The following is a 19,745-nucleotide window of genomic DNA, read 5'->3' as shown; positions in this document are numbered from 1 at the left end:
CAAACATTCTTAAAAAGTTCTGCTAACTTTGATACACACCGACAGAATATGCATAAATGTTTTCTTTTTTATGATTTAAGAAAAAAACTGATTGCTTACCCCCATGCTTTTAAAGTCAGCATGTAGAACACACACTGGGCAAAGTATATTTTTTCCTGTGTAATTGTGTTTTGTTGTAGTTATTGTGGTGGTATTTGTTGCTCCAAATTATTTCTTTTTTACTGATTATTTTTATGTTTTCTAGTTAATTATCATTTCTGGATTGTTTGTTGTTAATGAGTCCTATGAATTTTAATGTGTACCCAGGGATCAATAATAATTTTACAAAAGATAGCATCATAATGCAATAGGTGTCTAAATAAGTGTTAAAATAAAAAATACTAGGTCACCTACTTAGAAAACATACTATATTTAAATGTCTTAAAATTCATTTGTGGAACTGTAATAATAGTAACTTGCACTATGGTGAATGAAGCCAAATGAAAACCATATAATCAATACTGAAGTTTGTTAAAATATTCAATACTATTTTTAACAATAATTACTGAAAATATTGAAAGTGAGTACTGACTGATGCTTCACTAATAGATTTGGTTTAAATCAGGACACATTGTATACTTTATGTTATTAATAAAATGAGTTCTGTAAATCCCTGGTCAGGTATACAGAGAGTAGAATGAATGAACCTTAAGAGTGAGACATAAAAATAGGAAAGTAAGGGCAAAGTAAGAGAAAACACATTGGGATAGACTGACCTGTGGTCAAGAAGTGCAATAAATAGTTAGTTAGGCTATAACAGTGACAGACAGAGGAGCTCTGGGCAGGTTGTATTCCAGTCACTGTGCATTTGATAAATTGTTAGTTTTATCATTTTTATTTTGTGTGTCAGGAGACTGGAGCAGATGTGTGCTAAATCTTCTGAAGTCACTCAATTGCTGAAGTATAAAGTTGGTCTCAAGAGAGATCACTATGACTGGCAGGATTACTTCTGGTGACTTGCAAGGCATGAAAGGATACACAGAACTAAAGACACCGAGGTATACAACACAAGAGAAGATGGAAGACAGGGAAGAAGTTAAAGGATTGCTTTTTCTCATTGTTGGACAACATGTGTTTAAGGAGGGAATGATAATTAGTGTGAAGGAAGAAAATTAAAAACAAGAAAAAATGATAATATTTCTTTTCTACATTATATCTTAGAATCTCATTGTAAGTGTCCTTAAAAGAACAACAAACAACACAAAACAAGCAGGGCCAGGTTAACCCTAGATAGAATAAACACACAACCAAAGACTTACAATTTTCACAGTGGAAAATAAACAACAAATGCACAATGCTCATGAAAAGGAAATGGAAAAAGTATATTAGTTTTTGTGGCACATAGACAATGAAAACTCCTACATTATTTGTGTGAGAAATAAATGAAATGATTCCATCGGGTGATTATAGAAGAGGGAGATTCTTTTAGGTCTAAAGCCCCATGTTAAACTCACTTTTCATACTGTTTTCGCTGATCTAGTACTAGGACAGAAAACAAAACAATTCAGACTCAGATAAGAACAAGGCTTTGTGATTCAGAGGAACCCACAATGGATTATTAGGGCATGCCTGGTCAGCACGGAGCTGGATGCCAGCTAAGGTGAGCCGCAAGCTCATCAGCTGGTTTGGATGTATCATTTCTGAAGGGTCACTTTATACATAAATCTTAACCTGACTTTGAGACCTGACAGGTAAATGTATGTTGTGTCTTTAAATGGAATCTAGTGGGAAAGAGTATGACTTAACAACCATTTATAACAACTGCTGCAAAGGCAGTTAATCAAGAAAAGATACCATAAAAAAATGACACCTACATTGTGTTTTTGTCATAGCCCTCATTCCCTCTAGAGAGAGACAAAAATGTGACAAGTTTTTTTTTTTACCTAATCTTCAAGAAATGATAAAAATAAAAAAATAAAAATAAATAATTATAAAAATAATGTTTCATTTTTTTCTCATTTAAAAGGTCTATGCTAATTGTTATATCCTTCATCATTCTCAACAGGGATTCATGGGGATGCAGAGATGGCATTGATAAGTTATGTGTCTCTCACTAATGACCTCCACCTCAAGAGATGCACAATATTTGCACTTCTGCCCTGACCTCAGCGTAGTTTAATTTTCAAATTGGCAATCTCTTATAAATCCTCATAAGAGTCCATACATGAACTTTTAATAAATGTTTGCTTCAATTTAATAAGCAGTTGTGAAAACTTAGAAAAATTAAGATATTCGTTAGTAGGTGAGCACACTTAAAAAATTACACATGTTGATATAACCAGAGAGTGAATTGTTTTCCAGAGCAAAAAGAAAGGAATAAATAAGCTATGGAAAGACGTGGAAGAAATGTAAGGTCACAGTTGTAAGGAAATGAAACAAATATGAAAAGTCACTGCATTGTGTGGCGACAGATCTGTGACATTCTGGAAAAGGTCAGATGGTAAGAGGAACAACAGGTTCAAGGGCAAAGGGGACGATAAAGACAACCTAGCTGGGAACTGAGAAGTTTGCACAATACGTGAAAAAACATAATACACTTTCTAATCCCACCAATATACAATACCAACAGCAAAGGCTGCTGGAACACACGGTCTTGGTGCTGTGTGATTCACTGCTGCATATTCACTAATTATAATAAATGCACTGCTCCGTTGCAGGATATTGATAGTGAACAAAGCCGGATAAAGGAAGGTAACAGAGAAGATATGTTAACTCCATTATTCTGCCCAAATTTGCTGCTATAAAAAAACAATCTATCTTTAAATTCATTGTGGAAGTTTTACAGGATAGTCATTCCTACTTAACTAACTATAAAGCTTTAAATACATCTACTGTGATTTGTGAGATTCAAAGTATTTGAGTTTCAAAATGGATTATAGTAGCTACTTCTCTCAGTGCTGAGCCCGAAATACCTGTGAGGAGAAGTTAAAGGGAGTAATTAAGCATGATGTCTTATGTCCTTAGGGGTTTCAGTCTGTCATCATGGCAGCATTGAATTTAGCACCATAATGAAGAATCATACACAGCCTAGGATCTGTGGCAGAGACTACCTTTCTCTTCTCAGAGGTAGACAAGAAATGGAGAGTCAGGATGTTTACACACTAACCAGTGTTTTTTCTCCTTCTTTATTCCACCCAGTCCTTGCCCTTTCCAGCCTAAGGATGGTGCTCTTACCTTCTGCTTGAGTCTTCTTCAGTTTTGCACTTCGTGAATCTTCTAGGGGAATGATTGCAAATACACATACACACACCTAAAAGTGTGTTTTCTAGAAATGTGCAATACTAATATCTTTAGAATTTCACATACATGTTTTTATAGTATTTGATGCTAAAGTCTAATTAAAGTTATAGCAAAGGAATATTTTATGAAAATTTTCATGTTTTTTTCCTGTAATTTGAAAGATGACTTTGAAACATAAGGTCAATTTATTTTTATGAGGTTGCCAAAGGGCATATGGGTCTTTGCAAATGTAATGTCTTAAACCTATCAGAAGTATTATTTGTTTTTCTTAAAAGAAAAGATAATGTATTTAATTTCTCTCTTCAAATGCATAAACATTTATCTATATGATAAATTACTTGAGATAATATTGTGGATGGATTTTTTAAAAAAATCACATTTAGACACTCATTCTCAGAACCACATGTGTGCACCCCCCAACACACACACACCCACACCCACACACACACCTGAAATTGTGTCATTAGGCATATGAATTACCACCTAAATAATGCCAAATTGTATTGCTATTTCATTAAAATTTTGCATTTCATTTCTCTTATTAAGGGTGCCATGAAATAAATATTTCCTGCTTCTGCAATATTAATAGTGAAATTTTATTGTCTAGTGCATGAGTTTTGGAAATGGGGCTTTGGGGAAGTAATAAAATCATGAGGATGGAGTTCCTAAACATCAAGAAGCCCACTATATATGGATTGGTAGTGTGGACACAAAAGAGAACCCTTTGTCTTGAAATAAATGTTGTTTATGCTACCTAGTTTCTGTTAATTAATTATAATATGATTCAGTCTTCATATTAGTAATCAATTTGCTTGTCAAGGGTGTGTGCATATGTATCTGAACATGTGTTTATTTGAATGTGAGTATGCATGATTATATGTGTATATATAGGTCTGTGTGTGTTCATGTAGCTGTGTGTTTGTGTGCATGTCTGTTTTATTCATTTCAGGCCTATTATTTTCTATGTTATTTTCACTTTAAAAACACAAATAGATTTATTTTACTTAATTTTTAAATTTCACTTGCTTTTTGTCTTTTGAAGGTTTAGCTTGATGTTATTTAAACTCAATTATTAACTTTATGTTTCAATTTTATTTTACATTCCAGCCACAGTACTCACTCCCACCTCTCCTCCTGCTCCCTTTACGTTCTCCCTGACCCACCTCCCATTAACTCCTCCCAAGGGTAAGGACTCCCATGGGGAGTTAATGAAGCCTGAAACATTAAGTTGAGGTAGCACCAAGTCCCTTTCCTCTGTATCCAGGCTGAGCATGGCATCCCACCAACCAAATGGGCTTCAGAAAGCTAGTTAATGCACCAGGGATATATCCTGGTCCCACTGCCAGGGGCTCTAGGTAGACCAAGTTACACAACTGTCTCCCACAAGCAGAAGGCCTAGTTTGGTCCCACGCAGGCTCCACAACTGTCCATCTAGAGTTCATGAGTTTCCAGGAGCTTCATTTAATCATGAATAATAAATTCTGCGGTGTCTGATTTTATAGACTTATTTAAATAGATAAAGCTTTCCTCATACCTTACAGCCATAGTTTGCAGACATTACAAGATGAGAGCTTTGTTCTTCTTTCCATCTGTTCATGTGTATCTATCTTCATGTGTCACTGCCTCTACTTCACACAAGCCCCAATTTCCAGCATTCTCTATTCAGTAACGCATGTATTTATAGGATTTTATTCCCAAACATTGCTATATTTTTATTATTGCGAATTATAAAACAAAGTCAAGTTCCTTGAACTGCCAAGACTTTGTCTTTTCCATTTTTTTTTTAAACCACTTGACTTCAGTGAGGTCATTAGCTCAGGCTGTGACTAGCAAGTGCTATAAACAAATAAGTGTGTGTGTGTGTGTGTGTGTGTGTGTGTGTGTAAAACTACAAACATATGTAGATACCAGTTTTTCTTTCAAAAGTATGCAGATTACCTTTCCAGTTTGTGACTTCAAGTAGTGAGTCTTGTCTGTCACCAGCTTTGTAAGAGCTGAGAATTGTCTTCTTCCACTAGTTTGCAAATGCAACCTGATTAAGCACCCAACTTGACCTGGCTCAGTATCTGAGATATTCTAGATTACTGTTGGAATGTTTCATCATTTAATATATCAATATTTACCCCACTTCTCACTTCTTTGTGCTTTTAATAGCAAGCAAGGAGTGCCTGTTGTGGTAATTAGAATGTCATTAGCCCCCATAAACTAACTGGGAATGACCCTATTAGGAGGCTTGGCATTGTTGGAGTAGGTGTGGTCTTCTTGGAGGAAGCATGTCACTGCGGGGGGCTGGGGGGTTGAGCTTTGAAATCTCATGATTGCTCAAGTCACACTCAGTGAGAGAGACCACTCCTGTTGCCTGTGAATTCAAGTGTAAGTACTCTCAGTTATCTCCCAAGCATGTTGCCCTGTGCCACCTTGATAGTAAGATGATAATGAACTGAATCTCTCTCAAGTGTAAGCTACTCTATTAAATGTTTTCCTAAGAATTGCTGTGTTCGTAACATGCCTTCACAGCAATAGAAACTGTAACTAAGGAAATTGTCATTTCCTTTCCTCTTATGTGAATAACAATAATTCACTACATGACTATACTGCAATTATTTAGTAGTTTCCCTTCAGATGGGAAATCCATTGCTTCTATATTTTTACCTGGAAAACAAAGCAAAACAAGTAAACTGCATTGAATATCTTTGTACATGTATGTATCATTTTGCAATTTTTTAAAAATGGCACTGGGTTTTGATCCTACTGCATGAACTTGCTTTGTGGGAGCCTAGCCTGTTTGGATGTTCACCTTCCTAGACCTGGATGGAGGGGGGAGGACCTTGGACTTCCCACAGGGCAGGGAACCCTGACTGCTCTTGGACTGGAGCAGGAGGGGGAAAGGAGTGGGGAGAGGGGGAAAGGAGTGGGAGGAGGGGGAGGTTAATGGGAGGCGGGAGGAGGCAGAAATTAAAAAAAAAATTACTAGCATACTTTTATTATTATAGAGAATGAATAAACTAAAATTTTAAAAAAATGTAAACTCCTTAAAATGGGAAGGCAGAGTCAATTTCACATTCTTTTCTCACTTGGGGATATTGACATCACTTTGTGATTTAAATCTAAGTTTCTGTTTCCAATCTGAAGAATGGCTTTCCACGTGAAGATTTGGATTTTCCCTCCCCACCCAATCTGATATTTATAGAATTAGTGCTATTCATAGGTCCAGGTTTGAGAGATCAGAGGTGACAGGAAACTGGTCCTTTGAGATAAGATCCTCTGAAATATTGATGGTTGTATTATATTTTATTTCAGTGTTTCATCTCACATTGTTCTTAATAAGAATTAGAAGCTCTTATTTAATATACATTTAAAAGCTAATTTTTAAAGATTTGTGTAGAAAAAAAGACCATTATAATCAACACACATAAATTTATTACCTTAGAAACTTTTAAATGTCCAAACTAGCATTTGAGATAGCTTTGAAAATAAACATGAATCTCCAAGTTCATTGTGTTCTTATCATTTGTAAAACTAATAATTTAAGCAAATAAATAGAGATTTCAGAAGCATACTTTAGATCAGTGTTTATATATGCAATTTATTTTAGTGTCACTAATGTTCATAAAAGTCTATATAGAAAACGTTAATGTGGAGTTGTGTATTATGACTTCCAAATATTAATACACTGTGTTCTGTTGCAGCTAAGGGACAGATTACATTTCAGACATTGAGTGGGTAAGTTATCACCTCCCTCACTGTTTTTCCAAAAGGAGGCATCAGTCTTTTTCACAACCCTGCCTTTACACATTAAATTTTGATGCTCTTAGACAAATTGGCTATAAACATCTTTAATATAAGTATATTAAAGATAAAATCCAAAACTCATAAAAGCACCACTAAGAATTCAGTTTTTTTGATAATTTTCAACCACCTACCTCACATTTGTATTTTTAATTAAATTATAACCACAGGAAGCAGTCTATAAGAGGTTATTGCAGACAAACCTCTACATTAGGGCATCAGGCACAGCGCAATGCAATGCTCAATTAAGTTTTCCTAGATGTCTCATTTATTATTTATCTTTTTACATGTATTTTTTGTTCATGTAAGTTAAAAACAGTTTTTGTTGACTTTATAGCTAAAAAGTTACACTGCTATTTAACCCTTTTAAAATAACTTTGCAATGTGTGTGTGTGTGTGTGTGTGTGTGTGTGTGTGTGTTTGTAAGTCAAACAATCTTGAATATCATTCATCAGCCTGAATCCACTTTTGAAAAAAGGCATTGTCTCTCAGTGACCTGTAACTCACCAAGTACATGAGACAGGGAGACTGCAAATACCTGCCCATCTCTATCTCCTCAGTGCTGGACTGCAAGTGTGTGCCAATATGCTCATATTTTTTCCATGGGTTCCCGGATTCTAACTCAGGTTTTCAGACTTACAAGGCAAGTACTGGACTGGATGATGCTCTTTGACAGATCATTAACATTTTGTTTAAAATAGACACAAAAAATTATGTGTGTTTAGGGAATATAGCATTCACTTTTAGCCAATTCATAATGCATAGATTATGGTAAGTGACATATTCAGTACTAAAAACCTAATGATTATTTTGAGTTGGGGAAATTTAACATTCTCTCTATCAGCTACTTGGAGTGCACAATTGGTTGTATTAGTTAATGGATACTATTGGACAGACCAGATAAGTGTATAGTAGACATAATACAAGATAGACTTTTGCTGTTGCCATTAGTTGGGTACAAGAATTTAAATGTAAGTCACTATTGCTTACAACACTACATATTTAAACACAGGATTGAAGTAATCAATCTTGATCTTCCTCAAGGAATAGCACTTATAGTACAAGAAGGTGGTGTGTGCTGCCATCAATGAAAGCAATCAATAGTCCTATCTAGCTGAGTCTCCTACAACAATGTGAACCTGTGATCTACAACAATGACCAGCAGGACAAGACAGTCCCCACCTTGCAATAGTGGCACTATATCTTTGGGGTATCCTATAACTTTCTAATTTAACTTAAGACCCCCTAAACAGGAGAGAATTCAGTATTGTAGCCATGTTCCTCTATCTAGAGAGGCTGTGGAACCAAGAGGAGTATACTACTGTCATTTCCCTAACACAGTGTAATTTATAATTTCATTCTAAATACTTATGCTTATGACAGTAAAAGAGCAGAGCTCTGTAGCCTCATCAAAGAAACCTGCTTTTGCAAAAATGGAGTCCCTCACAGCAATTCACAACTAGTCACACTGCGGAGAACTACCTAATGTATCTTGAATGCAACCCCTATACATTCAGCTAATGGAACATCGTGGAAGAATGAACAAAAAGATTGTAAAGAGCAAGAGGATAAGGAAGTGTGTTGGAGATGGTCTTATATTTATAAAATGGGACAGAACTTAAGACATCTTTACAATATGGCTGACTAAACAAAACCACTTGATACTCCAGTGTAGATGGAAGAAACCTCACAATGCCCCCTCCATAGATAAAGTGCTACAGGCAATTAATGAGTTCAAAGAAGGAGAGATTCAGTCTTCCCCAGGGCCAAGGTCCCTCGCTGATTATCCAATACCAAATAGTCAATCCAAAATCATATATGAGCAATAGTAAATAGACACAGTAGGTTGTAGTTATATAGGTAATACACATAGAAAGACACAATTAACAATAGTGACAATTAAAGAAAAGAGGTGCCATAAATTTGAAATAGTTGAGGTTGGGACCATAGGAGAGATTGGAAAGAGAATGGAGATGGTATGAATACAGTACTCATATAAGAAATTATCTAAAACTTAAAAATAAAATGTATGAAGAAATGTTGTTTGGAAAGTTACCAGTTGTGAAACATACCATCTTCGATAGGAATGAACTATAGGAGGATCTATTTGTATACACTATGACAAAAACAAGTATTTCTTCTTATTTCATTGTTTGAGGTTAACAAATGTGGTGTGTTTGGGTAAGAGGCATAAGGCTCTATGTCTTCAAATGGCCATCAGCCACAAATGTGGTGTGTTTGTGTAAGAGACTTAAGGCTCTATGTCTTCAAATGGCCATCAGCCACAATCTCCCTACTCTGTTTGCAAAGAGCTGTGCTACCCCCTTTCCTGCTTGGAATCTAGAAAAGGAGTGGGGAGCTGAGAGTCCATGGTTAAACTACCTGAGCAATTGCACTATAGAGGGAAATTGTAGAGTAATTTAGAATGTACTGTGAAACCCACAGGACTCTAATATGAAACCTATCAGAGACTCTTTCAATGGTTGGGTTTCACAGTTAAGCAAAAGATAATGATGATGTGGGATTTCCCTCTGTATGCTGTGAATACCACTGGTTAATAGAGGATTGCTTTGGACCTATACCAAAGTAGAACATAGTTAGGCAGGGAAAACTAAACTGAATGCTGGGAGAAGGAAGGTGAGCAGAAGAGAAGCCATGTAGCCCCTCTACACACAGATGCCAGAACTTTAGCTGGTAAGCCAGAGCCACATGGAGATACAAAGATTAAGAGAAATGGGTTAAATTAATATGTAAGAGCTAGCCAATTAGAAGCTAGAGCTAATGGGCAAACGGTGATTTAAATAATATGGTTTCTGTGTGATTATTTTGGGGCTGAGCAGCCAGGAACTAACAAGTGGCCTCCTAACAACACAATACATTATTTCTTTTCTTAACATTATCACATCACCAGTCATAGAAAGAGAAATCAATAAGTGAGATCTCAAGAGGAACTCTCTGTAAGTAGGGAAAAGTGGAAATGTCATAAGAGACACCTTTATGGAAAATAACAGTATTGCCAATGACACTAAAAATAATCAGTTTCAAGTGGCAAACAGCAGGAGCCAAGCAATGGCAATGAAATCTAGGAAAGTAGATGTAAATTAACATGTGTTACCTACTCTTCCCAGTGGCATTTTCATTTTGGGAGGATTTTATCTACGGCATTACTATGTAGGTTAGCTACATTGATCTCAGAATTACATTCTACTCTTCAGGGTCAGTAAATTTCAGCAAGTTAAACACTTCAGTTTCCTCCATGAGTTCATAAAGAATACATTGGTAGGATGGTGTTGGATCTAGAATGCCTCTGTTAGATATTTCACTACTACTACACAGAAGATGTGAGCTTATCTACCAAAAACTGAAAATCCTTTTCAGAGAACAAGGAGGGCCCCGGGATGTTCATTGTACTCACCTGTGCTCCTGCAGGAAAACTTGGTTTTCTGGTCACACAATCGAATGGTACCATTGCAGCCTTTTTCGTCACTGCCGTCTTCACAGTCCTTTTCTCCGTCACAGCGCCAGAGATCAGGGATGCAGTTTCCATCAGGGAGGCACTGAAATTCATTCCCAGTGCAGCCGACAGGAGAATGAACTTCTTAATTTTAAATCAATAAGGGGAAAATGGGGCAAGATAGGAAAGAAATTGTGATTTTACTGTCATTTTTTAATAATCTTTTTCTCTTTGGGTAATATTATTATGCTAAAGAAATTATATATTTTATTCTAACAGCTATGAAATGCTCAAGCATTTCAAATCCACTTTTAAAACAAACATTAGGCGAAAATAATATTTACTGTCTCTTGCAGATTTCCTGAAGGTTTACATAAATGAGTAAAGACACTGTGTGGATGTGTTACTGTTGTCTTAATTAACGCCTTTAGGTACTGTCTTTGAAGTACTTTCTTCAAGTCATGTAAACAAAATCTCCTACTGATAGGATTTTTCATGATTTTTGACATTTCTGGAGCAATTTTTTCAAATTACCAAGAAATAAATAACCAAAGAAACAATAAGAACTTTGTGATTAAGAAAACCTTTGCAAAATAACAACTGAGAATTTGAAAGCAAAGAAACACGCACAATAAGTAAACTATTTTCAAGATACAAGATTTCATTCCTACAATCAAAGCAAGAAGTTTTAGAGCTGAATTTAATATACTATTACAGATTCAAATTCTATTAATGAATAGTAATGCATATAATACCCAGGTATATTACTCTCTGGCTTGTTGATAAAATGAATGTATGATAAATTAATCATCACTAAGATTAAGGGGATATAAATATTAAGGCATAGATATATTTTATACTGTAACAGCTGAACAATGTAAGTATAATCAATTTTTTAAAGTTTTAAAATAGCAAATATTATGAGTATGATATTAATGATATATTCTCCAATATTCTCCAGTACCATTCTAAAATAAGTCTATTGATAAATATTTGTGGCTAAAGTTTTAATGTAATAAATTTATTTTATATTTTGTATTATGATTCTTAGCAAAGATCATTTAATTTGACAATTATTCACCCGTTTAATTTGTTGACTTGGTAATTATTTAAAGTAAGGATTATAAATAATTGACTTACTTAAGATCAAAATTCTGATGTCATTAAATCAATTACCGATACCTAGAGATGTCCTTCTGTCCACCTGGAAGTGTTACTGTGTGGAATACATGGTGTTTGTAAATAAATATTTTAACTACAATGTTTACTGTTTCTTCTCCTTGTGGTATACATAGGTATGTTCATTATTTTAAGAATTTTTAATTACAATATGTCAAGTAAATTAATTAACACTAGAGAAGGCTTGATACGACTTCTAAAGAAATGCTGGAGGAGTAAATATTAACAATGCAGAGACAAGAAAACTATCTATTACAGCAAGGAATAATAATATTAATAATAATAATAATAATGAATAATAATGTAGCTAGTACAGAGTAGGAAAAATAGTCTCCACATTTAAATGCTAATAAAATTTTTTCTGTAGACTTTTTTTCCTGCTATCTGTTATTAAAAGTAAAAAATCTGTAGTCTATTGCAGCACCTAAAGTCTACTACATACAACTAAATTCTAGTCATTTACACACTAGAATGTAGCTGGGAATGGTAAATTTAGTGTATCATAGAGAGCCAAACTGGCATGTAAGAACAGTTGACTTAAGTATGCATCAACATGTCTTTCATGTGTGAATCCCGGTCTATGTCACATTATTTTCCCAGCTAACACTACCTTCTTGTATACTCTTTACTTATTAATATCTTTGTCTTTATAAGAGACTGAATTTCCTTGAAAACCAAAACAAGCTAAAACTGTATCTTCTATTCAGAAACCTCATTGTTAGTTATTACAGTTTATGAAATTGAACTTATATATGATGTTTTATATTGCTACATATGCTCGCCTGAACCCGTATTATCTACCCAGCACTTTTGACTCTCAATGAAAGGCAGTACTTTCCAGTTCTCTTAGCATCTGTTTTATTCTTACCCATTGTGTCTCCCATGCTCATTTACAGAGTCCCATTGTCCTATACAGCACAATAACTATGGGGATGGGATAAAACCCAGCTGGAAATGAATCATTCATCCGATTCATTTTACTTTGTTAAAAACAAATATGTGAATAAATTACGGAATTATTTATTAATTTTCCAAAACGCATGTAGATAGTGTCAGAGAAAGCATCTACAGCAGTGACTTCTCTGGCCTTTTTATCACAATACCATTTTGAACTTCTAGAAAGGTTTTAATCATGAAGAGACTCAAAAATAAAATGAAATTGGCTTATACAGAAATATAGAAGAATATGAAAATTCATTTCCTTTTTATATTTAAGTTACTAAAGTTCAGTTGTTTTTCTAATAAAATTTAACATTTATTTTACTCTTCTATAACATCATGGTAGAATTTAGCTTTTAATGAAAAGTTCTATAAACTCTATATTGCTTCAGACACTTTAGCTTTCCTAGGACTACTTCATTAGCTGGTGGTCAGCGAGCAAAAAATGTAGAAAGAAAGAATCAAATATTCTGGGTAGTGATGAGCATGGCCTATGTATGAGGAGAGAAGGAAGCATGTAGAAATATAATAAATTACTGTATAAACAGGTAAATACATCCATGAAGAAAGTAACCAATGTGAGGGGTAGAATGAATTCCAATAATGTCACTGAAATCAGGATGGACCGTCATAGACCCATTATGCTGTGGCAAAACACAAGGACAAAGTCTTTGTATTAAATTGGAAAAGTTTTAAATATTGCCTTTGTTATCCAACCATTGCAGATTTGGAGATAACTATTTCTTTGGTGTTGATTTAAGCCAACAAGAAGAAATAAAAAATACAACACTCGCTGGGCGGTGGTGGCGCACACCTTTAATCCCAGCACTCAGGAGGCAGAGGCAGGCAGATCTCTGTGAGTTCGAGGCCAGCCTGGTCTACAAGAGCTAGTTCCAGGACAGGAACCAAAAGCTGCAGAAAAACCCTGTCTCGAAAAATAAAATAAAATAAATAAATAAATAAATATAAATAAATAAAAAAAATACAAGACTCTAGAAGGTCCACATCATTCCTGAAAGGAATATACTTTATCACAATTTGTCAGCTAAACCTACTCACATAGATTTGGACCCTATATTCTCAATCACAATAAAGGCTAATCAACTGGACATGTATTGCAACTTTCACTCTTTATTATCAGAAAAGCGATGAAAGGTGACAGAGACAGAAACCCACATTGGAGCACAGGACAGAAATCTCAAGGTCCAAATCAGGAGCAGAAAGAGAGAGAGCACGAGCAAGGAACTCAGGACCGCGAGGGGTGCACCCACACACTGAGACAATGGGGATGTTCTACTGGGAACTCACCAAGACCAGCTGGCCTGGGTCTGGAAAAGCCTGGGATAAAACCGGACTCACTGAACATAACAGACAATGAGGACTACTGAGAACTCAAGAACAATGGCAATGGGTTTTTGATCCTACTGCTCGCACTGGCTTTGTGGGAGCCTAGGCAGTTTGGATGCTCAACTTACTAGACCTGGATGGAGGTGGGGGTTCCTTGAACTTTCCACAGGACAGGGAACCCTGATTGCTTTTCGGGCTGAGGGGGGTGGGACTTAATTGGGGAGGGGGAGGGAATTGGGAGGCGGTGGTGGGGAAGAGACAGAAATCTTTAATAAATAAATAAATTTAAAAAAAAAAGAAAATGCCGATGTGAATATAAAACACTAAATATGACTTTAGTTACAGAATGAGTCATAGGAGCCAAATCTAAAATGATGGGGGAAAGCTATGAAAACTTTAAGGTGAAAAACTTGCAAAGCAGAAAGGATGTAATAGGAAAAATTTCAAAGCAAGACTTAATTTGAAACACAAACAAAGGAATAGAAGCTATTGAGTAAAATAAGATCTGGATGGTTAGGGCCAGAATTTTGTGGGCATTTATTAATAACCATGGTAAAATACATTCAGTTATATCAGTACTGGAGATTTTGAAACACTGAAGTAATGATAACATAATTCAGTTCACATTGTCAATTTTTGCTGGCAACTATTTGGATAAATGGATAATCTGAAGTTTGAATCAGCATCCAGATAACACCAGTTGTTGGACTGCCCAGTCCAAATAGCAGACATGGCTTCTGCTTCTGGAAACATTTCACATTGTAGGCGACACCCAGATAAATGTGCAGTTGCCAAACGACATCATAAATACTCATGGCAGGAGCAATTGCTGTGCGGACAGATAAAACCAGCCTAGCCTTGGTGGTCTGAAGTGAGCCTATCTTATGACAGAAACAAAGCAGGAGTCCTGAATCCTATTTTATAATCAGTCAGAGGGGAAAAGGAAGTGAACGGGAAGATTCTTTGGTCTCTCTCACTTTAGGTAACAAAGATTGAAACACTCTCACATGCTAATAATCATTCTACCACTGACCTACATTAGTGGAGATCAAAGATTTATTAATTTGTTGTATAGCAAATTTAGTAGATTTTTAAAAACTGTGTGGAGTGTGGGAGAAGTGACAAGAAAGAAACAGACAGGCAGGGCCTAGACCTAGCAAAGCATCATGTTAAATGTTAGATTTCAGCTGGAAGGAAAAACAGGATAATAAAAATAATATTCAGTTTGATTCTCATGATTGCATAGATATTCCAAGTCTCTCTCTCTCTCTCTCTCTCTCTCTCTCTCTCTCTCTCTCTCTCTCTGTGTGTGTGTGTGTGTATGTGTGTAGAATCAAGATGCACACATTTACCTATCTATTTCCTCTTCTTGAACACTGGTTTATACTGAAGCCACTTGCTCTAATATACACAATTGCACACAAACATTTGCGTTTTTTATTCCCCCTCTGCTTCCTCTTCCTACATCATTAAAAGAACCTGAAAAGAGCCCGTACCTATTTAGACATTTGTGAGTTCTCTTCTTTCGATGCATTTTTTTTTTAAGTTTTGGAGTTTTATTCATCTTATCTCTCTTGCCAAATACAATCAGTTTCTGTTAAAAGTTGCTGATTTTCCTCTGTATAGAGAGCAACATCCCTCAGAAAGAGCCTACAAGGAATGCTTTAACATTAGTTCCAAATGTGACTCCCCTGAGTCCTGACTTCCTCAGCTCTGAGGCTTGGCACAGTTTGTCTTTGCGCTATGGTTGTCTCAGTGGAGTGCTCTAGTTATGGCTGTGTGTTTATGTGCATGCGCATGCTGTTTTACTCTTGTGTTTCCATGATGCTGATGCTGGTTATTATATTTTTAACTAATGGAATTTTACTGTATCTTTTTTTACCCTGAAGCTATTTAAACCAAACATACAATTTGGGAAATCTAATAAATAAATAAATAAATAAAGAGCCCTGGAGGAAATGTAGCAACTGATAGTAGAATTTATCTCAATATTTAAGTGAATCTGCTGTGACTAAACATTTGCAGTGGAAGACTAGCAACTCTACAAAAAACATAGAGGAATTGCAATTACATACACACACACATATACACACACATTTGGTTTGGTAAGTATGCTAAAGTCTTCTTTACTCTCAGAGGAAAGAGGAAAGAGAATATAGGGTTGGAAATATGGTGAATTATTTAAAATTTGAGTCCAATCTTGAGAATTATTTTTATTGCTTTTTTAATGACTTCTATGCCTTAGCTTGGTATCTATTGTTCCCTGCTTTGAAAATTATATAGCACAATGCTTCCCAAGCATCAAGTCTCTTGCAGTATATGTGCCACATATCATTCTGTCTGGTCCACCTTTCTTTCTAGATCTTTGTTTAACCATTATTATTAAATATTCCTTTGTGGATGGAGACATTTGTTTAAGACTTACTTTCCAGATTTTTTTATCCATCGCACAAACCAGCCCACAGCAAATTTGTGGCCTCACACTACTTATCAATAGATGGAGAAAGCCTTAGCTGTTCATACCTCAGGGAGCTTAAATTTCCCTTAAGAATATTGGGACTTTTTTTTTGGGGGGGGGAGTTACAAACTTTGTGGGTCAAATCTCTCTCTGTCTCTCTCTCTGTCTCTCTCTCTCTTTTGTAGCAGCATAAACGAATGCAGACAGATTGTAAAAAAAATATACACAGCTTTAATGGGGAAATTAGACTTACAGTACCACGGTTCCCACAGAGAAACAGGAAGCAGAAGGGGCGGCTGGGCAAATGCAGATTTATAGCTAAACATTCACCCGAGGCGTACACGCCCCCTAAGGCTGGGCTTAACCGTACATCTCCCCCTTTTGTCTAAATAAGACAGAACTAAACCAAATACAACTATATATAATAATAACAAATAATAAATATAAAAAACAATATTGAGAATAAAAGTTTTGTTAGACATTTTATCTCAAGGAGTCTAAATAATGTAGAGAGTAACTATTGGGCTTAACCCTACTCTCTCTCTCTCTCTCTCTCTCTCTCTCCCCTCTCTCCATCCCTCCGCCCTCCATTTGTTTCTCCTCCATTCCCTAATGCTGCGCATTCATCTCTTCACCAGGACTTGGTGACTGATGGAAGGCCAAGGTCTAGTGGATTTGCCTGGTCATTATCTTACTGTATTCCCTTTACATCGCTTCTCTCCTCTTCACCTTCACATGCTTCCAAAACACAGGTTTGATACTTTGTTTAAAAGCAAAACAAGTACCTTTTTATTGTTTTATTGCATTATACATTTTTCTTCATTCTCTTCCCTTCCTCCCCTCTTCCCTTCTGCCCTCTTCCGTGACCCACCATACTTCCAATTTATTCAGATCTTGTCTTTTTCTTCCTATTTAAATCCATGTATGCCTCCCTTAGAGTCCTCTTTGCTGTCTAGGTTCTCTAGGATTGTGAATTGTAGGCTGTTTTTTTGTTTGTTTGTTTTATGTCTAAAAGTCACTTATGAGTGAGTACATATGATATTTGTCTTTCTGGTCTGGGTTACCTCACTCAAAATGGATTTTTTTTCTAGATCAATTTCTTTGCCTGCAAATTTCAAACTATCATTATTTTTTTACTTCTGAGTAATATTCCATTGTGTAAATGTACCACATTTTCTTTATCCATTCTTCGGCTGAGGGGCATCTAGGTTGTTTTCAGGTTCAGGCTATTGCAAATAATGCTGCTATGAACATACTTGAGCACATGCCCTTTTGGTATGAATGAGTTTCCTTTGGGTATATATCCCAAAGTGGTATTGTTCAATCTTGAGGTAGATTGTTTCCTAATTTTCTGAGAAATTTCAATCCACACACCTACAAACACCTGATTTTGGGAAAAAAAAGTTAGAAATATAAAATGGAAAAAAGAAAGCATATTCAATAAGTGGTGCTGGCATGATTGAATATCAATATGTAGAAGAATGAAAATAAATCCATATCTATCACCATTCACAAAACTCAAGTCCAAATGGACCAAAGACCTCAACATAAAGCCACCACACTAAACCTTAAAGAAGAGAAAGTGAGGAGTAAACTTGAACACATTGATACAGAAGAACATTTCCTAAATATAACCCCAGTAGCACAGACAATGAGAGAAACCATTAATAAATGGGACCTCCTGGAACTGAGAAGCAAAGGACACAGTCAAGAAGACAATAGGGCAACCTACAGAATGGCAAAAAATCTTCACCAACCCCACAACGAACAGAGGACTAATTTCCAAAACATGCAAAGCACTCATGAAACTTGATATTAAAAGAATAAATAGTCTAATAAAAATGGGGTACAAACCTAAACAGAGGACTCTCAAAAGATAAATCTTAAATGATGGAAAGACACCTAAGGAAATGAACAACATCCTTAGCCATCAGGAAAATGTAAATCAAAACAACTCTGAGATTCCAAATCTTATGCTTGTCAGAATGGCCAACATCAAAAACGTGAAACTGGCTTATGCTGCAGAGGATGGGGCTTAAGGAAGACATTCCTCCATTGCTGGTGGGAGTGCAAACTGATACAACCAGTTTGGGAAACAAGTACCTTCTGAACAGTCAAATGCAGTCTGGGATGGAGATGCACTTATGCACACTAATATAAGGTTTGAAATGCTTATCGAGACCATGAAATACTAAGGGGCAATAAAAAAACGATTTCAAATTTTGATATATTTGTTGTTTGGATCAGTTAAAAGGGCCAAATAGGAAAATATTTAAAGGATTGTGTAGAAGCTCAAACACAAACACATTGCTTTTATGTTAACACTTAGACATAAACACACCCCAAAGCATGAGACAGAACTTTCAATCCCCTCTAAAAATAACCTATTCCCCTAGATCATTAAATGGATATTAAAATTAAAACTAGAGAAACTATTAGGTTATTTCATATAAAATTCATATTTTAAAAACACTATTTCAAATATTTCACACAAAATCATAATATAGTAGAGGTAATAAGCTAATGAAAAAACAAACCATTACTGAAGCGCATGTTAATCTGTAGAATTTGCATATAAAAAGCATAAAATTAAAGTCTCTATGATAAAATCCCATGAAGCAGTGATTATCTATGAGGAGATAGTTGTAGTGTTTAAGTGTATGACTCTAAACACTAGAGTAATTTCTTAGGAGGATTTTGGTTGATTTAATATTGAAAATAAAATGAAATACAGCTAAATTTTCATATAAATAAGGAAACAAATGCTGACTGCTCTCACTGTCTCTGAAGGAGTTTAAAAGCTATTTTAACAGCCATGTTCCCACTGTTAATTGCTTTACTCCCACAACATCATGGACACAACTTAATCATTAAGAGGTGAAGCAATTATTTTGTAGATTGCCTTTTGCCCCCTATCCATTTTTTGTTTGCTTCTTTCTCAGCAATGCCTAGTCTTTCTCTCTTAATAGCTGTAAGCCAGTCTGACACTGAGGAAGCTCAACTTGACTAAGCCAAAATATGAGAAACCAGAAGCACAACTTGACTGCGAAAAGCAGAGAGCTCTTGTGGTTACTCTTTCCACTTCTGTTGAAAGGGCAAGACACAAGATGAAGCCTAGTCTCCTGTTTATTCTAGATGCTATGAAACTGTATTACTCTGGCATCAAGATGCATAATTATTTTCTTAATGCAAAGGCTATACTGCCTTGGAACAAGTACAGATCCATTTATTTACAATTTTCTGCAGAGTAATGACGGGAATGATAGACTTCCTCAATAGCAAATAGTGTTCTCCTCACAT

General features: G+C 35.6%; 1 protein-coding gene across 1 annotated transcript in view; it reads right to left on the bottom strand.

The window, feature by feature from the left end:
- The window catches only part of Lrp1b (LDL receptor related protein 1B), a 1,777,071-nt gene that overhangs the window by 618,162 nt on the left and 1,139,164 nt on the right, over window positions 1-19,745 (bottom strand). The window contains exon 21 of the mRNA XM_041674488.1: window positions 10,484-10,666. Within this exon, the coding sequence (XP_041530422.1) occupies window positions 10,484-10,666 (183 nt within the window). The remainder of the gene's footprint in view (window positions 1-10,483; window positions 10,667-19,745) is intronic.

Source organism: Microtus oregoni, unplaced genomic scaffold, assembly GCF_018167655.1.
Source record: "Microtus oregoni isolate MIOR12 unplaced genomic scaffold, Mior012 000025F_ref0000491, whole genome shotgun sequence".
Classification (NCBI taxonomy): Eukaryota; Metazoa; Chordata; class Mammalia; order Rodentia; family Cricetidae; genus Microtus; species Microtus oregoni.
The sequence above is the reverse complement of the archived record's forward strand: the minus strand, read 5'-3'. Positions and strand labels throughout refer to the sequence as shown.